The sequence below is a fragment of the Cinclus cinclus genome, chromosome 5, assembly GCF_963662255.1.
Source record: "Cinclus cinclus chromosome 5, bCinCin1.1, whole genome shotgun sequence".
Classification (NCBI taxonomy): domain Eukaryota; kingdom Metazoa; phylum Chordata; class Aves; order Passeriformes; family Cinclidae; genus Cinclus; species Cinclus cinclus.
In genome coordinates, this window is record NC_085050.1 from 18,151,999 (window position 1) to 18,171,072 (window position 19,074).

General features: G+C 36.9%; 1 protein-coding gene across 2 annotated transcripts; it reads left to right on the forward strand.

The window, feature by feature from the left end:
- Positions 1 to 227: 227 nt before the first annotated feature.
- Positions 228 to 18,067, forward strand: ANAPC4 (anaphase promoting complex subunit 4). 2 transcript variants are annotated; one of them, XM_062493431.1, is made up of 28 exons: positions 228 to 335; positions 944 to 1,049; positions 2,122 to 2,254; positions 3,468 to 3,542; positions 3,655 to 3,681; positions 3,784 to 3,828; positions 5,319 to 5,403; positions 5,767 to 5,877; positions 6,449 to 6,532; positions 6,773 to 6,859; positions 7,554 to 7,618; positions 7,712 to 7,754; positions 7,862 to 7,938; positions 8,367 to 8,467; positions 8,560 to 8,611; positions 8,915 to 8,970; positions 10,141 to 10,193; positions 11,112 to 11,168; positions 11,332 to 11,388; positions 11,923 to 12,016; positions 12,703 to 12,800; positions 13,293 to 13,354; positions 13,445 to 13,483; positions 13,570 to 13,671; positions 14,769 to 14,846; positions 15,575 to 15,745; positions 16,916 to 17,039; positions 17,387 to 18,067. In XM_062493431.1, exons 1-28 carry the CDS (start codon positions 228 to 230, stop codon positions 17,600 to 17,602), a joined length of 2,406 nt encoding a protein of 801 aa, XP_062349415.1. In that variant the 3' UTR covers positions 17,603 to 18,067. The 2 variants fall into 2 exon arrangements, with proteins under 2 accessions (XP_062349415.1, XP_062349414.1); XM_062493430.1 differs by having other exon boundaries at positions 10,141 to 10,187.
- Positions 18,068 to 19,074: the final 1,007 nt, after the last annotated feature.

The window sequence follows — 19,074 nt, forward strand, 5'->3', positions numbered from 1 at the left end:
ATCGCCCGCCCCTCGCGGGGATCCATCGCCCGCCCCTCGCGGGGATCCATCGCCCGCCCCTCGCCGGGATCCATCGCCCGCCCCTCGCCGGGATCCATCGCCCGCCCCTCGCCGGGATCCATCGCCCGCCCCTCGCCGGGATCCATCGCCCGCCCCTCGCCGCTGCAGGAAGCGCCGCCCCGGAAGCGGGAGCAGAGGCCCGGCCGGTCGCGGCGGTCCCCGCAGCCATGCCCGCCTTCAGGCAGGTGGGGGAGAAGCAGCTGCCGCAGGAGGTCGTGTTCATGTCCTGGTCCCCCAAAAGGGACCTCATCGCCCTGGCCAACCGAGCGGGAGAGGTGAGTGCGGGTGCCGGGAAAGGAGCGCGGCAGGACGGGCGCTGCCTTTCCCTGCAGGCCCGGATACCTTTGCTGTTCCTTGGGGCACGTTTCTCGTAAGTCTGGCCAGGCATTTAGGGATAGCAGTTTTTTAAGTCAAGCGTCTTAATACTTACTGCTCATACTTCATTTTTTTCCATTCTAATTTCCGAACAAATTCACTTATGGTGCGCTCGTTGCTTGTTTGTGGAATTTTAAAGTGCGTGAAAGTTCATATTTAAATTAAATCTGCTTATAAGTATTTTTCTCCCTGGAACTGCAGTATGTGATCATGCATGAAGACAAGACTTGTGCTTTCAGGCTGTCTGCTAGGGAGGTGGTGGATAACCCCTGTTGGTTAGGAGCCTGTATCCTTATGCAAGGCTTAGCTTATTGCTCTATACTGCTGTGAACTGTGTGCTGCCCTCTGAAAGAACATAGGAGTGAATTACCTGCTAGAGGAGCAAGTGGTGTTTAAGACACAGGAGTTAAAAACTGGTAGAAAACTCTGTGCATCTTAAACTGATTTACAAACTTTTATTAACGGGAGAATGAGTTTTAAGTTTGTCTTTAATGCATTTGTTTTGTAGGTTTTACTTCATCGGCTTGCAAACTTTCAACGTGTGTGGAGTTTGCCTCCAAATGAAAATACAGGAAAAGAAGTGACTGCTCTTGCTTGGAGACCAGATGGCAAAAGTAATGCCAAGTATATGAGGTGACACGGTGCAATAAAACCCCATGGGAAATCATGAATGATGATATCTCTCATTTGTGAAAGAAGTGTTCAAATAAATTGTGTTTGAAGAGAAGGGTGGCTTAATTTTATGTAGGTTCATTTACAGTAATAGAGAGATTAATACTGTTGAATGTAATTGCAAGAAGGATTTGTATGCCAGATTTATGTCCCAAATGCTGCTTTTCAGGGTATAACAAAATTTTAACCTCCCTCCCAACTAAGCCAGATATTTTGTATGAACTGCAAAGTTTAGTTTTACTGTGAGAACAAGAAGCTGTCTGCTCAGGATTGGCTGAAGATCTTAGATTACTTAGCATAGGCAAAACTTCATAGCCTAAAGTTGCTCTAATTACAGACCAGAGAAGAATAAAAAAAGTCTTTTCCTTAGTAATAGAAGTAATGTTGAAATTAGTAGCTTAATAAATTTACGCCAGAAATCAGTTCATTTTTGACTCACTGGAGGTGGGAGAATGGGAACAATCTTCTTCCATGACGTGGATAAAAACTACATATATTGTTTTATGATGGCATCTGAAGAGTTTAAGAAACTTCTTTTTAAGCTGATTACCTGTGATTATAAGGAAGTAAATACAGAAACCTCTGCCTGCTATTTGCTATTATTGATGAAGGAAGTTAGCAAGAAAGTAATGCAAAAGTTGCTCAGCAGCTCCTAATTTGTGTTTTTTGTCCACCAAACCTTTCTGGTGGACGGTTTTGTGTATAATATCAGACTCGAGTCTGCAAAATTGGAAGCCTCTACTTTATCAGATCTATTGTTAGAAGCATGTTCAGTTCAACATGTAGGTAAATAATTGTGAAATCTGGCCTTTGACTTAAATTTTTTGCCTAAAGTGTGACAGGAGTTGAAACTTTCACTACATCAAAGAGATTTCAAATGAAAGTTTGGAAGGGCTGTAAACAGCCAAAGAAAAATGTCAGTAGTTGGCTTTGAAGGCACATTATTTTCTAGGTCAGTATAAGGTACAGTGTTTTGCACATTGATTATTTATACATTTACTTGTCTTTCTCTAGTTTTGGCTTTTGGCCTTGCTGATACCAAGAGGATTATTCTGTGTGATGTAGAAAAGCCTGAAAGCTTGCACTCCTTCTCTGTGGACTTATCTATTACATACATGCATTGGATGGAAGTAACTGAGGAAAGCAGGTGAGTCTGGAAAGGAGCAAATCACAGGCTATGTAATGTTACCTTACTGATGATTTATACTTAGAATGTTACAAGCAGTCACATAAAGTAATACAGTATTCCACAGCTGTGGGGTTTTTTTCATCCCTTGACTATAATTTTCCTTTTTTTATAATAGATGCTTTTCATATGCTTATTTTTGTGCTGATACCTTAGTCTTGTGCTTCTTCAGTTAATACATGAAATTTCAGCGTGATCTTGTGCTTCTTCTAAAGAGCTGCTTGATCTAGTGCTAGTATGTACAGCCTGTCTTTCTGATCCAATCAATTTATTAAACTAATTATAATAATGTTATGTTCATCTATTTTGTCAGTCAGAATAAGTATTGTATTTAAATCTTTCATCTGTGTTTTCCAAGGTCTTTATTTTGGTGTTTACATGTTTCACGTTGTGTCTTTGGTGTTACATCCAATTCCATTGGCAATTCTGTTGTTCAGGAAGATAGATTATCCCTAGTTGCCATGAACTCTGTGTGATTGAACAATTCTGAGCAGCACTTGTGAGCTGAAGGACATAATGATCCCTCTTTCTGTTGTCTTAAAGAAACCTCTGATATGCTCCTTATGACAGTGCAAGAACACAATTAAATAAAACATTTATTTAAAGGAAGCAGGTGGTGTGAACTCCTGACTTGAGGATTTCCCCCCTCACCTCCCAAAAGTATCAGTCTTAAAATAGCAAGAAAATAACTGTGTCTTAAACCATCCTAACATTCTTCTACTGGTGGGGATAGGCTTAGCTTCTTATGGGGAATCTCATCCTTCTGACATATCTAAGATGTGATATTAAGTATTGTGCTTTGATCTTCCTCTCACTGCAATGTGTCTTTAGCTGTTCTGAGGTGTGGATAGGTTGTACTGCAGGTTTGGAGAGAGTTTAAACAGAGAGCCTCTGACAGTAACTGCATTACAGGTAATGAAGGATTTGATGACAAAGCCTCTGAGACAGCAGATACAAACTTTATTCACTGGAAATAAAAAAAAGATTTTCAGTTCTTTTATTAACTTAAGCATTTGATAAATTATTAAAGGTCCCATAAAGGACTATCCTCTGATACTTGTAATTTCAATATACATAATATACTGGATATATTCTCTTAATTGTGGAGTTGAAAAGAAAGTCTCTTCTCATTTTTACAGCTTGGGTAATAAAGACAGTATTACATCTTTTTCAGTGTTCTCACTTCCTTTTACAATGCTGAAGATGAATCAAACCTCCTTTTACCGAAATTACCAGCACTACCAAAAAAGTAAGTGTTGCACTAGTAAGCTTAAGGAAATACCATTTGTCATTTATTGTTGTTATTTAATGGTCTACAGATGTCTGATCATTGTTACTGAGAGTAATTATTTTGTTTTCAGTTACAGTACCACTGCAAAAATTTTCAGGTAAGAATTTGTCATGTTACAACGCTATGTTTTTTCATTTTATTTTGCTTTCTGGTGTTGAGACAAACTAAATAAGCCCTAATGACATATTTTGTATTTCAGTGAAGAAAAGTCAGATGAGATTATGAAGCTTCTGGGTGATGTCAGGTAAATTCTGGCTGTGGATTGTTGGTTGATGTTTTTTGTTTGGTTGCTCTTTTAAAGGCATAAAATAATGGATAATTGAGTTTACTATTAAGTTATTTGTAGTTTTTTTTAAAGTCTCAGAGAAATGATATTGATTGTCTTTTTTATGTAGAAAGATAAAGTTCAAAGACTATAATAAAGTTTCCATCAATCACCTTTGCCCCTTAGTTTAGAGGCACTTTTTCAGCAACTGCTGTTGGTGTTGTATCTTCTTTTCCTTGGAGAAACAGATTTCTTGGAGTGCATTTGAAGGCTGATTTATGTGTTACTTAAGCTGATCTTGGAGACATTGGTGAATGCTTGTTCTACACAGGGAATTCCTGGGGGTTTGTATGAGTGTGACAAATCTAAATTTAAAGGTAGCTCTGAAACTGGCTGTATCAGTGTTATTTTAAAATAAACATCTGTTATTAGGAAACACATGGAGGGCAGCTGGTAGAAGTATAATTTAGCAGACTGAGGCTGGCTTTGTGCAGTGCCTTGTGCTGCTTTTTTGAGGAAGACACTTAATCTCTGTGCCTTGTGTTTTCCTTTTTAATGTTCCTTACAGTCTCACCACTCAGAACCACCCTCCTTAATTCAAATCTCCATCACTATCACCAATTACTCCTTTTTAAAACTCAGTAGCTCTGCTTACAGTAGGATTTCCTTGCTTGAGAGAGAGTGAGCTGTTAGTGGTGTAGGAACTTAGTGAATTTTCTATGCTCCCTTCATCCAGGCAATTAATCAAACCAAAAGTTTTTAAGGTACTGTTTTCCTGAGTTCTGTGTTGACTTTAACAGAAACATTCTGCTTCAATGTATATTTGTTTAGATATGTAACAGCCAGAAATTGCATTTAATTTTTTTGTATTTGTAGGCTTTTTCCCAAGCCAGTGTAGCACATATGTGTTAATAAATGAGCAAAACATAGACCTATCTCTCTCAGACTGTATTCTTTGAATTGGATTTCTGTTTCTGATGCTGTTGTTACTTCTGTGGCTGTTATGGCTGCTGCATCCATTTCAAATGTTCATGGTCTTTGAGCTGAGGAGTGCCACTGAGTGAGTGTGACAAACTCACTTTCCATATAATCAGGGTAATTTAAAGTAGCTGTGTACTAATACTTTGCTGCCTGCGTTGGTAAGGGGAAGGTTGCTAGAAACTTGTTACTTTTAGTGAAAAAGAACTCTCTGGCTAAACTGTGCTATTTTTTCCCTGTTCTCTCAGTTAATGTAGTAATTGATACTCTTTAATATAAATGCTAAAGGCATATTTTATCAATAAATCTAAGCTAATTTGTTAATTTGTTTTTAAATTTCTTGAATTGTGGAAGGTAGTGGTGTTTTCTTTTGTGCAGTGATTCTTTAGAGGAACATTATTAAGGGATGGAATTTAAATATTAAGAATTATATCTGTGTGCATTCAATTTTTTTTCAGTATGCTTATCAACACATTCTTCTATTTTTATAGACTTAATGCTCTTGTCCTTGGTGGCAGCTCAGGATTTATTGAGATATATGCTTATGGAATGTTCAAGATTGCTACAGTAAATGGGGTATGTTTAGTTCTTTTCCATATTTTTTCTTCATAATATACCAAACTACAGCTGAATTGAGTGAAAATACACATATGCTTACACTTAAGTGAAACTGGGCGGCTGAATTTAAAGAAAATAATTGGTTGGGTTGTTGATTATTGATGGAAAGACATTGTAACTAGGAAATTTAACATCTTGTTTCAAAGTTTGTTGTTAATACACAATAAAAAGAGTGGGGTTGTTCCTGAGCAGTAGCTGAAAATTGCACTGTTTCTATATGTCATTGAACACAGTCATATTTGTATGTCAGTGTGTTAGAGCAGTAAATATGTCTCAGAGGAAATGAAATGTTTTATTAACTTGTAAACTGGAATCCTGCAGGTGGCAGGTTCTTGTCGTGGACTGTGTTTGTCTAGTGATTTGAAATCACTGTCAGTTGTTACAGAGGTACAATGCTCTTCAGACAGTGAAGCAGAGATGACATATTTTCAGGCAAGTAAACTTAAGATTTTTGTAAAATAAAATTGCTTTTAAAATTATATTCTGGTAGCTTTATTTTTTTCCCATTATTTGCAGAAAAAGCAGAAGCTACCAGTTCCAGCCATTCTGAAATTAACCCAGTACAGCTTTTGAATTTATGATGTTTATATGTAGTTTCACTGATGAGACTGACAATGGTGATCCAAGGCATTTAAAGTACTGCTTTTAGAATAACATTAATTTATTAAACTACAGTTACAGTTATTCAGATTTTCTTCATTCTGCGCACAAAGGCATAACAGTAATGCTTTTGATTATCCTATCTATCCAGAGCAGTCATCCTTAAACCTATTACTAATAGACCTCCAAAATGTGGAATCTCATCAGGGGTTTTTATAGATGTATTAAAAATAGTTATTGCTTCTCTGAATTAAATTTATTTTCCTCTTAAAATCAACCTTAAGGAATTGAGAACTGAGAGACTTTTTTATGAGTCCTTCCAGTCTGTCTCTTAATTTGTGTAATCTATATATTGTTAAAAGACATATTGTCTGTTAACTGTTGCTTTTTTCATTTGATATAGTTGGACACTAGTCTATTATCAAGTTACTTACCTGAGGTAACTCGAATGGCCCGGAAGTTTACTCACATTTCAACTCTGTTACAGGTACAGTTGTGCTACACCATCCTTTTAGTCTTGCAGGCTTTGACATTTTAATGCAAGTGAAATAAATGTTTCTAGTAGGAGGCTTGAGTTGGTAAATGCAGAGCTCCAACTTGTAATTTGATAATAAATTTTATATAAGATCTACAGTATATCTTCCCTTTATATTGAAGCATTCATTTTTTGCATATGTTGTTGAAGGGGAGAGAGAAAATAATACTAATGCCTATTTCCATATTACAGTATATAAAGCTGTCACTGACATGCATGTGTGAAGCATGGGAAGAAATACTGATGCAGATGGATTCACGACTAACAAAGTTTGTACAGGTACTGTACAACCATCATTTTGGAAAAATACTTTGCAGTAGTTCTGTTGTTCTTGTTAGTCTACTGCATATCTTAATGTTTAAACATGATGCCTCCAGATAAATGTTTAAATTCAGAGACAGCCTGGAAGCTATTGTGTGTCAATTGCTCTGATGCTGAAGGTACCTATGTACAATCAAGCATAACTGTATTGTGATACTTTTATTTATTCTGATTTTTAAAAAAATCGTAGCTTTCAGCTTTCCCAGCTGTTGATTAATTGCTTTCTATTTAAGGTTGTGGTCTTTGTACTTAAGTCATTGATGAACTGACTACTGTAAAGGTTCAGTAACAACACTTAGAGCCTAGTTCAATAGAGTATATATAATTATCCATGTTTAAGATTCTATTGGATTTGATTAAATTTTGTGTTCATTGACCAGGGCCAGAAGTTAATTGATCATGTAATTTGTTTATTTTTTAAAATAGATTCTTGGTGATGGCAAACTGATTAGAATTTTTACTGGGTAATGCAGTTGAAAATAATTTGAAATACTAGAAAAAATCAGCGATCAGAAAATTTTCAGTCATCAGTAGTCTGATTTCAGCACTCAAATATATAGGTGGTTTCTTTGAAATACTTCATATGGAGTGTTTGTGGGATAATTTGGATTAAATATTTTCACCAATCTATTTCAATCATTTTGACTGACAGGAAAAGAATACAACCACTTCTGTTCAGGATGAGTTTATGCAGCTGTTGTTATGGGGCAAAGCAAGGTAGTTACTGTTGTTTTATCTGAGTATGCCTTTGCATTTGATGTTGAAACACAAAATTAAATGCCTATTTGGTTTTCTCCCCACCTTCTTCAGTCTGGAACTTCAGGCATTACTAATGAACCAACTGACAGTAAAGGTATGTTAACATTTTTTTAAACATACTAAACTAATCTATTTCAATATCTTTTAATCATTTTTATGTTAACAGAACATTATTATATGTTCGTATTTCTTTGTTAACAGGGTTTAAAAAAACTTGGTCAATCCATAGAATCTTCCTATTCCAGTATACAGAAGTTGGTTATAAGTCATTTGCAGAGGTAAGTCACAGAATTTCCCATGAATTATAGATTAATTTGCATATTATATGCTTTGCTAGAAGACAGTGTGCTCTCTTGGTGGTGCTCTCTCTATAGGTGTGCTGCTGTGGAGACTGTGATCATGGCAAAACCTATTATTTTACTTTTGCATAGTAGAGGACTAGTGAGGTATTTTATGCTGCATCCATCACCTGTAAATTGCTGCCTGGTGTGTTTTATAGGATCTGTGCACAATGCTGTCACTAACTTTGCATCATTGGGACAGTATCTCCTTTTCTCTGAAGTAATACCTTACCTCTTGTTCATGTCAGACCACCTTATAAAGCTTTGCACTTTTCACATTAAATGATAAAAATGTAACATGCAGCAGAGCACTGAATTTCCAGAGGGTGAATGAAAAATTATACTTCTTTCCTCTGTCTTCCTAGTGGCTCCGAGGCACTTTTATACCACTTGAGTGAATTGAAAGGAATGGCTTTATGGAAACAAAAATATGAGTCTCTGGGATTAGATGCCTCTGGAATTGATGGTACAGTAATGTGTGTGCTACCCACCTGCTCTGATTTCACTTTTGAAACCTTAATAATAATAGTTAGCTTTTTTTTTTTTTTTTTTTTACAGAGGCTATTACTGCTGTTGGTTCTTTCATCCTGAAGGCAAATGAGCTGCTTCAGTAAGTGTAAAGTCTGGAGAGTTTAAAAAACATTCCTGTTCAGTCTTGTGTTGGAGGAGATTAATGGGCTGGAAATAGAGGATGTTGGGAGAGCAAGACTTTTCTGTTGGTGGTGGACTTTCATCTTGTCTCTCTGCATACCAGGCTTACACCACAAGAATAGTCTTACTTGAAATGTTACATTGGGCATTTTGAATAAAACTGATAGTGCTTGTAGGCCTTTCTGTGGTAAAGATGGGACTTAAGCCTGGAGCAGCCTGTGACAGTCAGATTTTGTAGTTTCTTTTCTTGTTTCTTGTTTAGAGTGATCGACAGCAGTATGAAAAACTTCAAGGCATTTTTTCGATGGCTCTATGTTGGTAAGATTGGTCCCATAGTAATCATCCAGTATGTTTTATATTGTAAGCATTGAAATGCAGGCAAGTAACTAGGCCAGTCTTAGTTATAACCATCTGTTTTTTTCTGTCATAGAAAATTTCTGGACATATAAAGGGATATAGTCGATGAGGCAAGAGTAATTATGATATTAAACACAGATTGTAAATTTTGTAGTTCCCAATTAAATGTAGTATATGTAGAGTGGGTATTGTATATACTTGACCTGTAATGCTACTCCAAACTGTTTTCTGCTTCATGAGCAATTTGCTGGTCTTGATTCAGAGAAGAATAAAGTACTTTTTTATCTACACTAGATTTGAAGTATAGCATAATTCTGTGTTACTTGCTGTTTTCTCCTGTGACAGCCTAGTTACTTGTAATGTTCTGCACAGGTGTAAACAGTCTCTGAATGTCCATATAGACTTAAGTAGCCACCTTCAGTTGTGTCTGGGTAGCTGCAGAGAAAATGTTAAAGGAAGTGAAGCATGCTGTATTTTAGCCTGCTTCTTTTTATAAAGTGTTTATGAATAAGTTTATAATTTCTGTTTGATCTTTTTAGAACTATTTTACAAAAAACTAAGTGGTATTATCAGATACTGTAAAACCATCAGACATGCAGTGTTAGCACTTACTAGCATGAATATAATAGTTCTAATTTTAAAAATTGCAGAAAGCAGAACTGTCAAAGTTCTCTGTCATGTTGTCATATTCACTGTTTGTTTTGTTTCAAACTAAACAGAGAACTTTATCCAAGACTTGTAGATTTAAAATTAATCCTGTGCAATTGTCTTAAAACACATTTTTCTGAGCATGACAGTTTTCATGTATTTTACATATATCCATTTCTGTACTCTTAGTATGGACATGAACAAATTCTTATAAGCCCTTTTCATAATAATTTTGTTTCAGTCTCATACAGGGTAGAATGCAGTTGGAAAAAATTAAAGATAAAATTCCTCAAGATTTGTAATGTCAGCTAGTGAGACTAGAGAGACTTAATTTCAGTCTCAATTTGTAATTCTTCATTTCAGGCTCTTTTGCTTCTAATGAATTAATCTTTTTTAACAGCAGTGTCTTACTACATACATGTGAAAAATTAAGAATATTAGGAAAACAGTATTAATGCCATAAGAATATAATTTTTCCCTCAGCCATGTTGAGGATGTCAGAAGATCATGTGCTTCCAGAGCTGAACAAGGTAATAGTAACATTTTCTGCTAAATGGTGGTATCCTCTATATCCTGCTTATCTTGAAAACAGAATTAAAGGTTTCTTTCTGTTCCAGAACTTAAAGGGTAGTGTCTGTGTAATTTTTTTGAGAAAGTCGATGCCTGCACATTCACACTAATATGCTGTTATGCATGAATTATTTTTTCTGTTTTCTTTGTTAACCCTACTGTATTTAAAGTATGCTGGGTATGCAAGGCCTCTGTATAGCAGCTCTTTGTGTTCTAAATGATGAAGTTAACCAGAGTGAGATTTTAATGTCATTTTCAGTGCCACAGTAGAGGAGAGGGAGTATATAGTAACACAGTAATATAATAATACAATAATATGTGCATCAAATTTGCAGCCACAGTCACACTGCCCTCATTTGAGGGCAGAGGTGCCTTCCAGAAATAGATAGGCTGGAGGAATGGACAGGGACTTCCTGCAGTTCATGAAGGACAGAATGCAAGGTTCTGTTGTGGGGTGGGTTAACCCCCTGTGAGTGCCCTGCCGGAGCCCATGGGGCTGGGAAGGTGTCAGCACTGCCTAGATGATGTAGGAATCCCTGGATGCACGCTGGGCGTGAGCCAGCAGAGTGCCTTGACAAAGGTGGGCAGGGGTGACCAGGGCTGTAGTAATGAGAGATGGCCAGGAGGTCAGGGGAAGTAGTTATTGTCCTTATTTAGCACTTGTTGGTTGCATCTCTAGTTTGGGATCATGCTGTACAAGACAAGAATGGTCTGGGATGAGTTCAGCAGAGCACTCCAAGCAGGTTGGAGGCTGGCACATTTGCCCTGTGAGCACAGGCTGAGGGAGCTCTGCATGTGCAGCCTGTAGAACGTGTGTTCTGTGCTCATTCAAGTTGTTTCTTACCCTTTGTTTCTTCTCACTGTTTTGTTTTTTTTCCTTCTAGATGACTCAAAAAGATATCACATTTGTTGCCGATTTTCTTACTGAGCACTTCAATGAGGTCAGTGATACTGGTTTTCCAAAAACATTATTTGATGGTATTTTTGCTGACAGTAGCTGAGTCTGAATAATCTTAGAATAATATAATTTTATAATCTTCTTGTTCACTACTTCTCATTATTTTTGTGTTTAAATATTGGGTTTGTTTGTGATGTTTTTTTTAGGCACCAGAACTTTACAATCGTAAAGGAAAATACTTCAATGTGGAGAGAGTTGGCCAGGTAAAGAACTAAGGAAAAAATGCAAAACGAAAAAAATGAGAAATCCTTAGAGGATATTTTAAAGCTGTGTCCACTTTTCTTCTCTGGCCCTTTTGGTTTCTGTTGCACATACCAGTAGTTGTTTCCCCTTATTATTAGGAGAATGAGGGTTTAAAACCTTGTCATTTCACTTTACAGATGTCGTATTTTTAGGAAAAGACAAAAAGATTTTGTGGCAGTAGTAAAACTCTAAAAGCTAGTTTCAGTAAAACAGATCTGTTAGCTGTCTTTGTGACATTAATCACTGCATTTCAAAACATTTGTGTTCAGGACTTGATTTAAAAATAAGTTTCCTAGGGAAATATCTCCATGTGATTTTTAAACAATACTTGATTTTTCTTACTGTTTCTAGATGGGGTGGAATATTTAGTCTTAAGACTATGGCATGCTATTTAACAAGAAATGTTTCATATGCTCACTAGGGGCAGTAGTGAAGGTGAATTCTAATGTTCCCTGTTCTTAAACTGCAGTCTTAAAAATGTGTTTCTTTTCTAGTACTTGAAAGATGAAGATGATGACCTTGTATCACCACCTAATACAGAGGGAAACCAGTGGTTTAACTTTCTTAAAGATAGTACTCATCTTAAAGGTAATGTGCTTTTGTGAAAAAGAAGTGAATGCAAACTGTATGTAGGATGTAATAAATGTAGAAGAGTTATCTTTTTTAATGCTTATGAATTATTTCTGTAGTGTTACTCATTGGTCTTCATCTGAGTGGAATAATACAAATGGGCCTTATAATTCTGCACAGGGTTTATGTAGCTGCTTACCCAGTCAATTAACATTTTCTGGATATTGGGAGTTCCCCATCTTTTCTGTACCAGTCTCAGAAGTGTTGGCTTGGAAGGAATCCCAGAAGAGGCTTATTTTAGGATATCTTAATTCCAGTTCAAGAAAGTAATAGTTATGCTTAGGTTGTACCTGGGGCAAGTGTCCTAACTTGTTCTCTTTCACTGGAGTCTGAGAAAATTTCGTTAATTAGTGGTGAAAAAGAAGTAAAAGAAGAGACTATAATGAGCAGATGGTGACAGTTTTTCTAGTTTAACTTTAGAAACCAAAGACTGTAAAACCTTGACAGCATAAGCTGCATATAATAGAATTTGCCACAGTTGCCTTTTTCTGCCTATTTAATGCAATAAAAAGGGGGAAAATGGTAACTTTTTCCGGGGGGAGGGAGAAATGGTCTTTACAAAATCTGATTTTACAGATAATAATGGTGTAATATGTTTTTATAGAGATACAAACATTTTTAAAATTAACTTTGTCTGTTTACAGAAAGCCCACTTCTGTTTCCCTACTATCCTGAGAAATCACTGCATTTTGTCAAAAGGCAAATGGAAGGGGTCATTGATCAATGTTTACAAAAGCCAGCAGTAAGTTCAGTTTTTACAAATTATAACTTTCTTTTGGGGATAGTGGTCGACTGAAGGTAGCAGTCATGCTTAGCAAGGCCTGAAGCTTTAATCTTTGCCTTTGAGTGCCTGCAACTTGGGTATAGTCCCACTTCACTGCTGGGATTTCTCAAGCTTTTGTCCAGGGAAAGCACAATGGGGGATTATTTTGTTTAATATATTCACATGATTTTAGGGTCTGGTTAATTATGTGTGTGTATGTGCTGTGCCCCAGGTAACTGTGTTAGTTTGCAATACATTAGTGTAATATGGAGAAACATGAAACAAGTGTATGAGGTGACAGTAGTGTTTGCATTAGGGATGTTTATTTCAGGATAAATATTGGTGGAGTTTTCTTTCTGATGTACTCAGAGGTTGTTGATTGGTTGGTTGGTTGTGTTTTTTTTGTCTTAAAACATGTATAATTATAAATAACTGCCTGCATTTTATGGACTTTTTTATTATATTTGTTAGGATGTAATTGGAAAGTCAGTGCATCAAGCAGTCTGCATGTCTCTCTACAAAATTTCTCAAAGGTATTTCTTTATTAAAAATAGCTAAAGAAATGTACACTTAAAACTCATGCATGCATAGCATTTTATGAACTGTTTGTCTTTCCTTTGCAGTGAAGATTCCACACCTCAATTATTTAAATTACCATTTCTGTAAGTATGCTGCTATTCCTTGTTCCATGTAGTTTGCCAGTTATTAAAACTTGATCTAAATTTTCATTTCTTCCCCCACATTGCAGGTGGAATGACAAAACATCTAATTTACATTATGTTCTCTTCACCATGTTAGAAAATTCTGTTTCTAAAATACACATTTTGAGGAGACATACTGATACTTCCAGGTAAGACAAAAAGAGGGAAAAAGTGGTGTGTAAGTTTTGCCACATTTGTACAAATACAGTTATGATTTTAATCTATTTGTGAAAATAAGGAATGAGCACCATGAATACAGTCTTTCTTGGATACTAGAGAAAATGATGGGTACATTAAGAAGTGCAGCAGGAAACTGCAGCAGAAGTCTGTGTGGTATTAGACTCAGTCCAGTCTCAAGACCCAAGATGGTTTTGGGATAAGGAAAAAATCAGACTCCATTAGATTGCTGCTAACAGAATTACTTGTTTGTGCAAACTTCTGAAAGACCACAGAGGATCTGGCTTCCAGTGTTGCTTTGTCTTACTGCAAACAGTATTCTTTGATTAATATCTTGCAATCTGTAATTTAATACATTGGAAATATGGGGACTGCAGTCACAGGTGCATCTCTTTTGGTGTGTGGATCTGTGTACATTCAAGAGTTTGCATACCTGAGTGTGACTTGTCTGTCACAGCATGTTGGGCTGATACAACTGTTCAAGCTGCATTGTATCAAATAAGCTAGGTTTAAAAACAACAAAAACTTCCCCTCTCTGTAAAATGCTGATTTTTATTATCTGTCATTGTTTTGAGGAGACAGTGAATTGGGTGAGACTGTGATGGAGTGGGAATTTGTAAAGCACTTTCACTGCTAAGGAAAGCACATGGTGAAACTATCTTTTGTGCTTCCAGTTGGTAGCTGCTGATGACAGAATTACTGCCCTTTGGTGATTTCTAGTTCCTCCCTCATTCATACCTGAAACAAGCTAACCTCTTTTGCTGTGAATTAACAAATAAGAAAATGGACCTGAGACTAGGAAGACTGAGCAAGGAATATAGCAAAGAACTGTATCCCATAAACCAGATGTAGTTTTCCATTTGATTCTGTTAGTAACATTTTTCTGAGGAGCAGAAGAATTTACAAGGTTCCCATCCACCAGTTATATAATTTTGGCATGTAGCCATGTATTGTGGTAAGCTTAGATAGGCTTTTACACCATCTTGTACCACAGTTGCCATTAGAGATTTTGGATTTGTAGTGAAGGGAAAAATTTTTGTCACTGAGATAATTAACTTTGTTGTTCTAGGTCTGTCAGTAATGGGATTCTTGCAGTAGAGTTTGGAAACTTCTTGAACAATAGTATAAATGAGAGCTCAGACTCCAGGTCAGTATATTTGATTTTTCTTCCAGATTGCTGAATTAAAGATCTTATTTCCTAGTGGTTTTCTTGAATTGTTAGGTTTGAGGTTAACTCACCTGTGTGAATCAGGATGTAAGAAATGGCACAGGTGCATGAAGATGCAGGGTCCTGCGAATTTACTTTGTACGTCACCTCAAGGTCAAGTAAATTTTAGTTTTCCAGTTGAAAATTAAAGGTTTAACACATGTGCAAGGAACAAATGTAGCTGGAAACAGGTATTGTTTATCTGTATGATGTTCTTTAAGTAAGATAAGACTTGGTATGCCTCAATGTAGCCATCTTACAAGGCATATGATAGACTAAACTCGTCCTTTTCATGTAGAAAAGACAGATGTGATTTGCCCTCAGTACCTTTAGCTGTATTTCTCAATTTTCTTTGGTATTTATATTTACTGTTTCCTATGTTTAATCTGAGATATGAAGGTTGCTAGGAAGGGTTTTTCATGAGTTGCTTTTTTCCTCCCCTTCAGAATCATTTTGTCTGCATGATACAGGGGTCTGCCAGGTTATGGCTATTATTTAGTGTCACAGCTGCACAACTGACCTCTTACTATTTACAATAAAGCTCACTGTTAAGTACTGAATACTTTTTTACATGAGTGCAGTGTAACTTTAAAATATTTTATTTTAAATTCTAAACATTTCTGCATTCTCTTATATTACTTGATGCTTTCAAAATTATCTTCCTATAGATGCTACAGTTGTTTGGATGCTCACTTCTATGATGATGAAACTGTAACTGTAGTTCTGAAAGAGAGTGTGCAACAAGAGGGGAAGGAGAGGGTCTTGGCTCAGCTGCCTTTATCTTCAGTGTATACGGATGAGGACCAAGATAGGAAATTCATTTGGGATTCCATGGAAAGGTATTGAAGAACCTTGAGCAAATCTGAAAATGTAGAACTGAAAAGCAAATTAAGCAAATATTGTAATTGTGTACGGTTACTCATACTTTGCGTGTGTGTAAATACTTTGAGGACTGAAAATCTTTTTGTGCCAGGAGAGTAGGACTGGGGAGATGGAAGCTTCCTAAATAGTTCATTTTGTGGTTTTTGGGAGGTTTGGGTTTTTTGATACTGATACTGCTTCTGTACCTGGCTGTTCTGAAATGCAAGGATCAGCTGAAGACACCTTGTAGAATCAGAAATCTTCATTTCTTTAGAAGATGCTAACTTTGCTGGTCAGGATACTTCAATTTAGGATATCAGCATATGTGATCATATACCTCTGCCTTGTAATAAGAGTACACAGCTATTTCTTGGTCTCTCCATGGTAGTCACCCTTACATTGTCAGCTTAACCTTAAAACATCAGAACTGGTACCACTGTCTGCATTGGCATAGGTAGAGGAGAGCATCAAGTGAAAGTGAACACACACACAAAGGCCATTGTAGTTCAAGCAATGAATCCAACCTTTAGTTGCTGTGTGTCCCTTGCTTTTACTTTTTCCCATTCTTCTCTGGTGGTTTGCTTAAGATGCATTTTTATTTCAAAATAAAAAGCCATACTGAACTGTGAGTTAACATTTTTATGCCACAAAAACATTGTGTATTGAAGAATGAGCAGAAAATATTAAGAGGAAGTTCAAACTAATTCTGGCTGCTGTAATAGGTTGGGAGTGTCTTCATACAATCCCTGTGAGTGGGGCAGTGATGCATATTTGAAAGGTCATGGAGGCCAAACTTCTGTGTAAGGGAAGGCACTGCATCCAGGACTGTGTTTGGAAACTCCTCTTTGTGTAGAGGAGAGGTTTGAAGAAAAGCTGCCTACATCATGCTATAGCTGTTTCTTGTGGGAAGATCAGACTTTACAACTCCCTTCTCACCTGCTGTAATGTTTTTAACTCAGTTGGAACATGCTGTGTCTCTACAGTTGGATCTCCTGTTCTAGAATATTGTAGCAGCTTTATGATGGTTTCAGAGGCTTACCTGCTTGTTTCATATGATGACATTTAGACTTTAGAAACCTGAGGTTTTTCTTAAAATAGCAGTTGTTTCTTGTGAACCAGGTCTGTGCTTTTTCCCTTGCTGTGTGCAGGCTGGATGAGCAAAGCAGTGAGATACCCACACGTACTGTTCTCTTGGAGAGCCAGTGGAGAGTGCTGGAGAATATGAAAGCTCAGTATGTTTCTGTAAACGGCATTAGAAAAGTTTCTTGTGTGGTAAGTACAGTATCTCTGAAAAAGCCTGTCTGTTAAAGGCAGTGTGCTGACTGAAGTGGTAACCTAAAAGTTACCTTCTTTAAACGAACAGATTGTTTTCTCAAAATCTGCTAGTAGTGTGTCAGGATACAGTCATACCTGTCTAATAGCACAGGATAGAAAAACTTTAACAGCCGGTAAACTTGCTTTGCTTCTCAGTCTGTAGACCAATAAAAAAGTTGCTAATTCCCTTGAAACCTCCATTTCAAAGATAAAGGTTATTTTCAAAGTTACTGGCTAACAATTAAAATGCTGTTGGTGTTTTTACTTATTTTGTCATTAATAGGAATTTCTTACTGTCTCTCTAGCTAAGTTCAAACCTCCGCCACGTCAGGGTATTTGAGATGGATGTAGAGGATGATGGGGAAGTTGAGGAAGAAGAAGAAGAAGAAACAAGTCAGATTGCAGCTGGGGAACCTGATGAGCCAAATCAGCCTGCAGATGGCCAGGACAATGTGTGTGATGCATCTGCTGAAGAGCTACCTGATGAAACTGAAGAGCATGAGACAAGTCTGGATCCTTGAAATAGGCTTTGGTAATAGCAAAGGGACAGGACCAAACTGTAAATACTGTTTTTAGTGGCACAAAGAAGCTGTGTGTTGAAGAATTAATAGAAAATACTAAAAGCAAATTCAAACTCATCCTGGCTGCTATAATAAGCAGGGATAATATCAATACCGTCCCTGGGACTGGGAATGATGTGGAGTGATACATTTGAAAGGTTGTTTAACTAGTTAGAAAGTAATCTGACTTCAGGCTGCTGAGATTATGGGTCCCATACCTCCTCAAGCAGCTGAATCAAGTTGGAATTTTGTATTGCTTCTCAGCTAAGAAGAGTGTTCCAGAGTACCTTCATTGACTCTTTTTTGTCTGGCACATGGTTTGGTACCAGCTAAAGTTTTGAAAGCTTTTTTGTTTGCCATTTTTAATAGGTGAGGAGAAAAAGAAATACCAGCTGAAGTTTTTGTAGCTGGGCAGCTAGGCCATTCAGTCCCAAATACTGTTGTAAAGATAAAATAAAGTTGTATATAAAAAACAACAAAGCTTGGGGCCTAATTCTTTGCTTCTCAGACTTTGTGTTCTAGTAACAGATATGAAAGTTTCCTGTGGAACCAAAACATAAGATCGCAACTCAGTGTAGCGCTAGTTAGCCAACAGAATTTAGCAACTGTTCATGAAATACATAGTTTTAAAAGCTCTTTGGATAACATCTATCCATGGTAACACAGCATTTCAAACTATGTAGGTCTTTAGTCCTCAGTTCACTGTTTGCATGTGCAGTGCATGATTTGTCAAATGTTTGCATGTCTCAGCCTGCTTAGTTTCTCTGAATTTGTTCCTGAAAGGCTGTATTTTCAATCTGGAATCATTTGAAGTGAAAAATTTCAAAAGAGAGTATATTTTTGTATTCTGATTTAGCATTGGAGGTCATGCATAGCCCTCAGCGTAATCATGTTACTTCCAATTTATATATTACTGTAGGCATGATGTAGTGCTAAGCATTAGAAACTAGAAACAGTGTTTAGAAATCTAAAATGTTTTCTTCTCCCCTAGTAGCTGTCATTCTTAACTGATTTAAAACTCAGCTCTTTGAATGAGCAATGCTGCTTAATGCATGATCTTCCTTCAGGACAGTGAGTGTACCTTGAGTTTGTGTAGAGGACCAAGTTTCCATTCTGTGCTTTAAAAAATCAATATTTTGAAATTACCACTTGGCATTGCAAAATTTGAATACTAAACTTACCCTCTTGTTTTGAAATACACAATTCTTAAGTAACTTTTTTTTTTTTTTTAAGTGGACTTCTGAAGGTTTTGATCTCTCTGGGGGAGACCATAGTCAAGCAAGCTTTCAGTTTTGAGACTAAGTTTTTTCCTTTCCTAACCTCTTTGAAATCTGCTTGCTGTTCATCATTGTCATCCAGCAGATGGTCATGTTTCAAGGCACAGTGAGGCTGTAGGACAGGAGGGGCAGAAATGCCTATCCAGAAATGCTGTG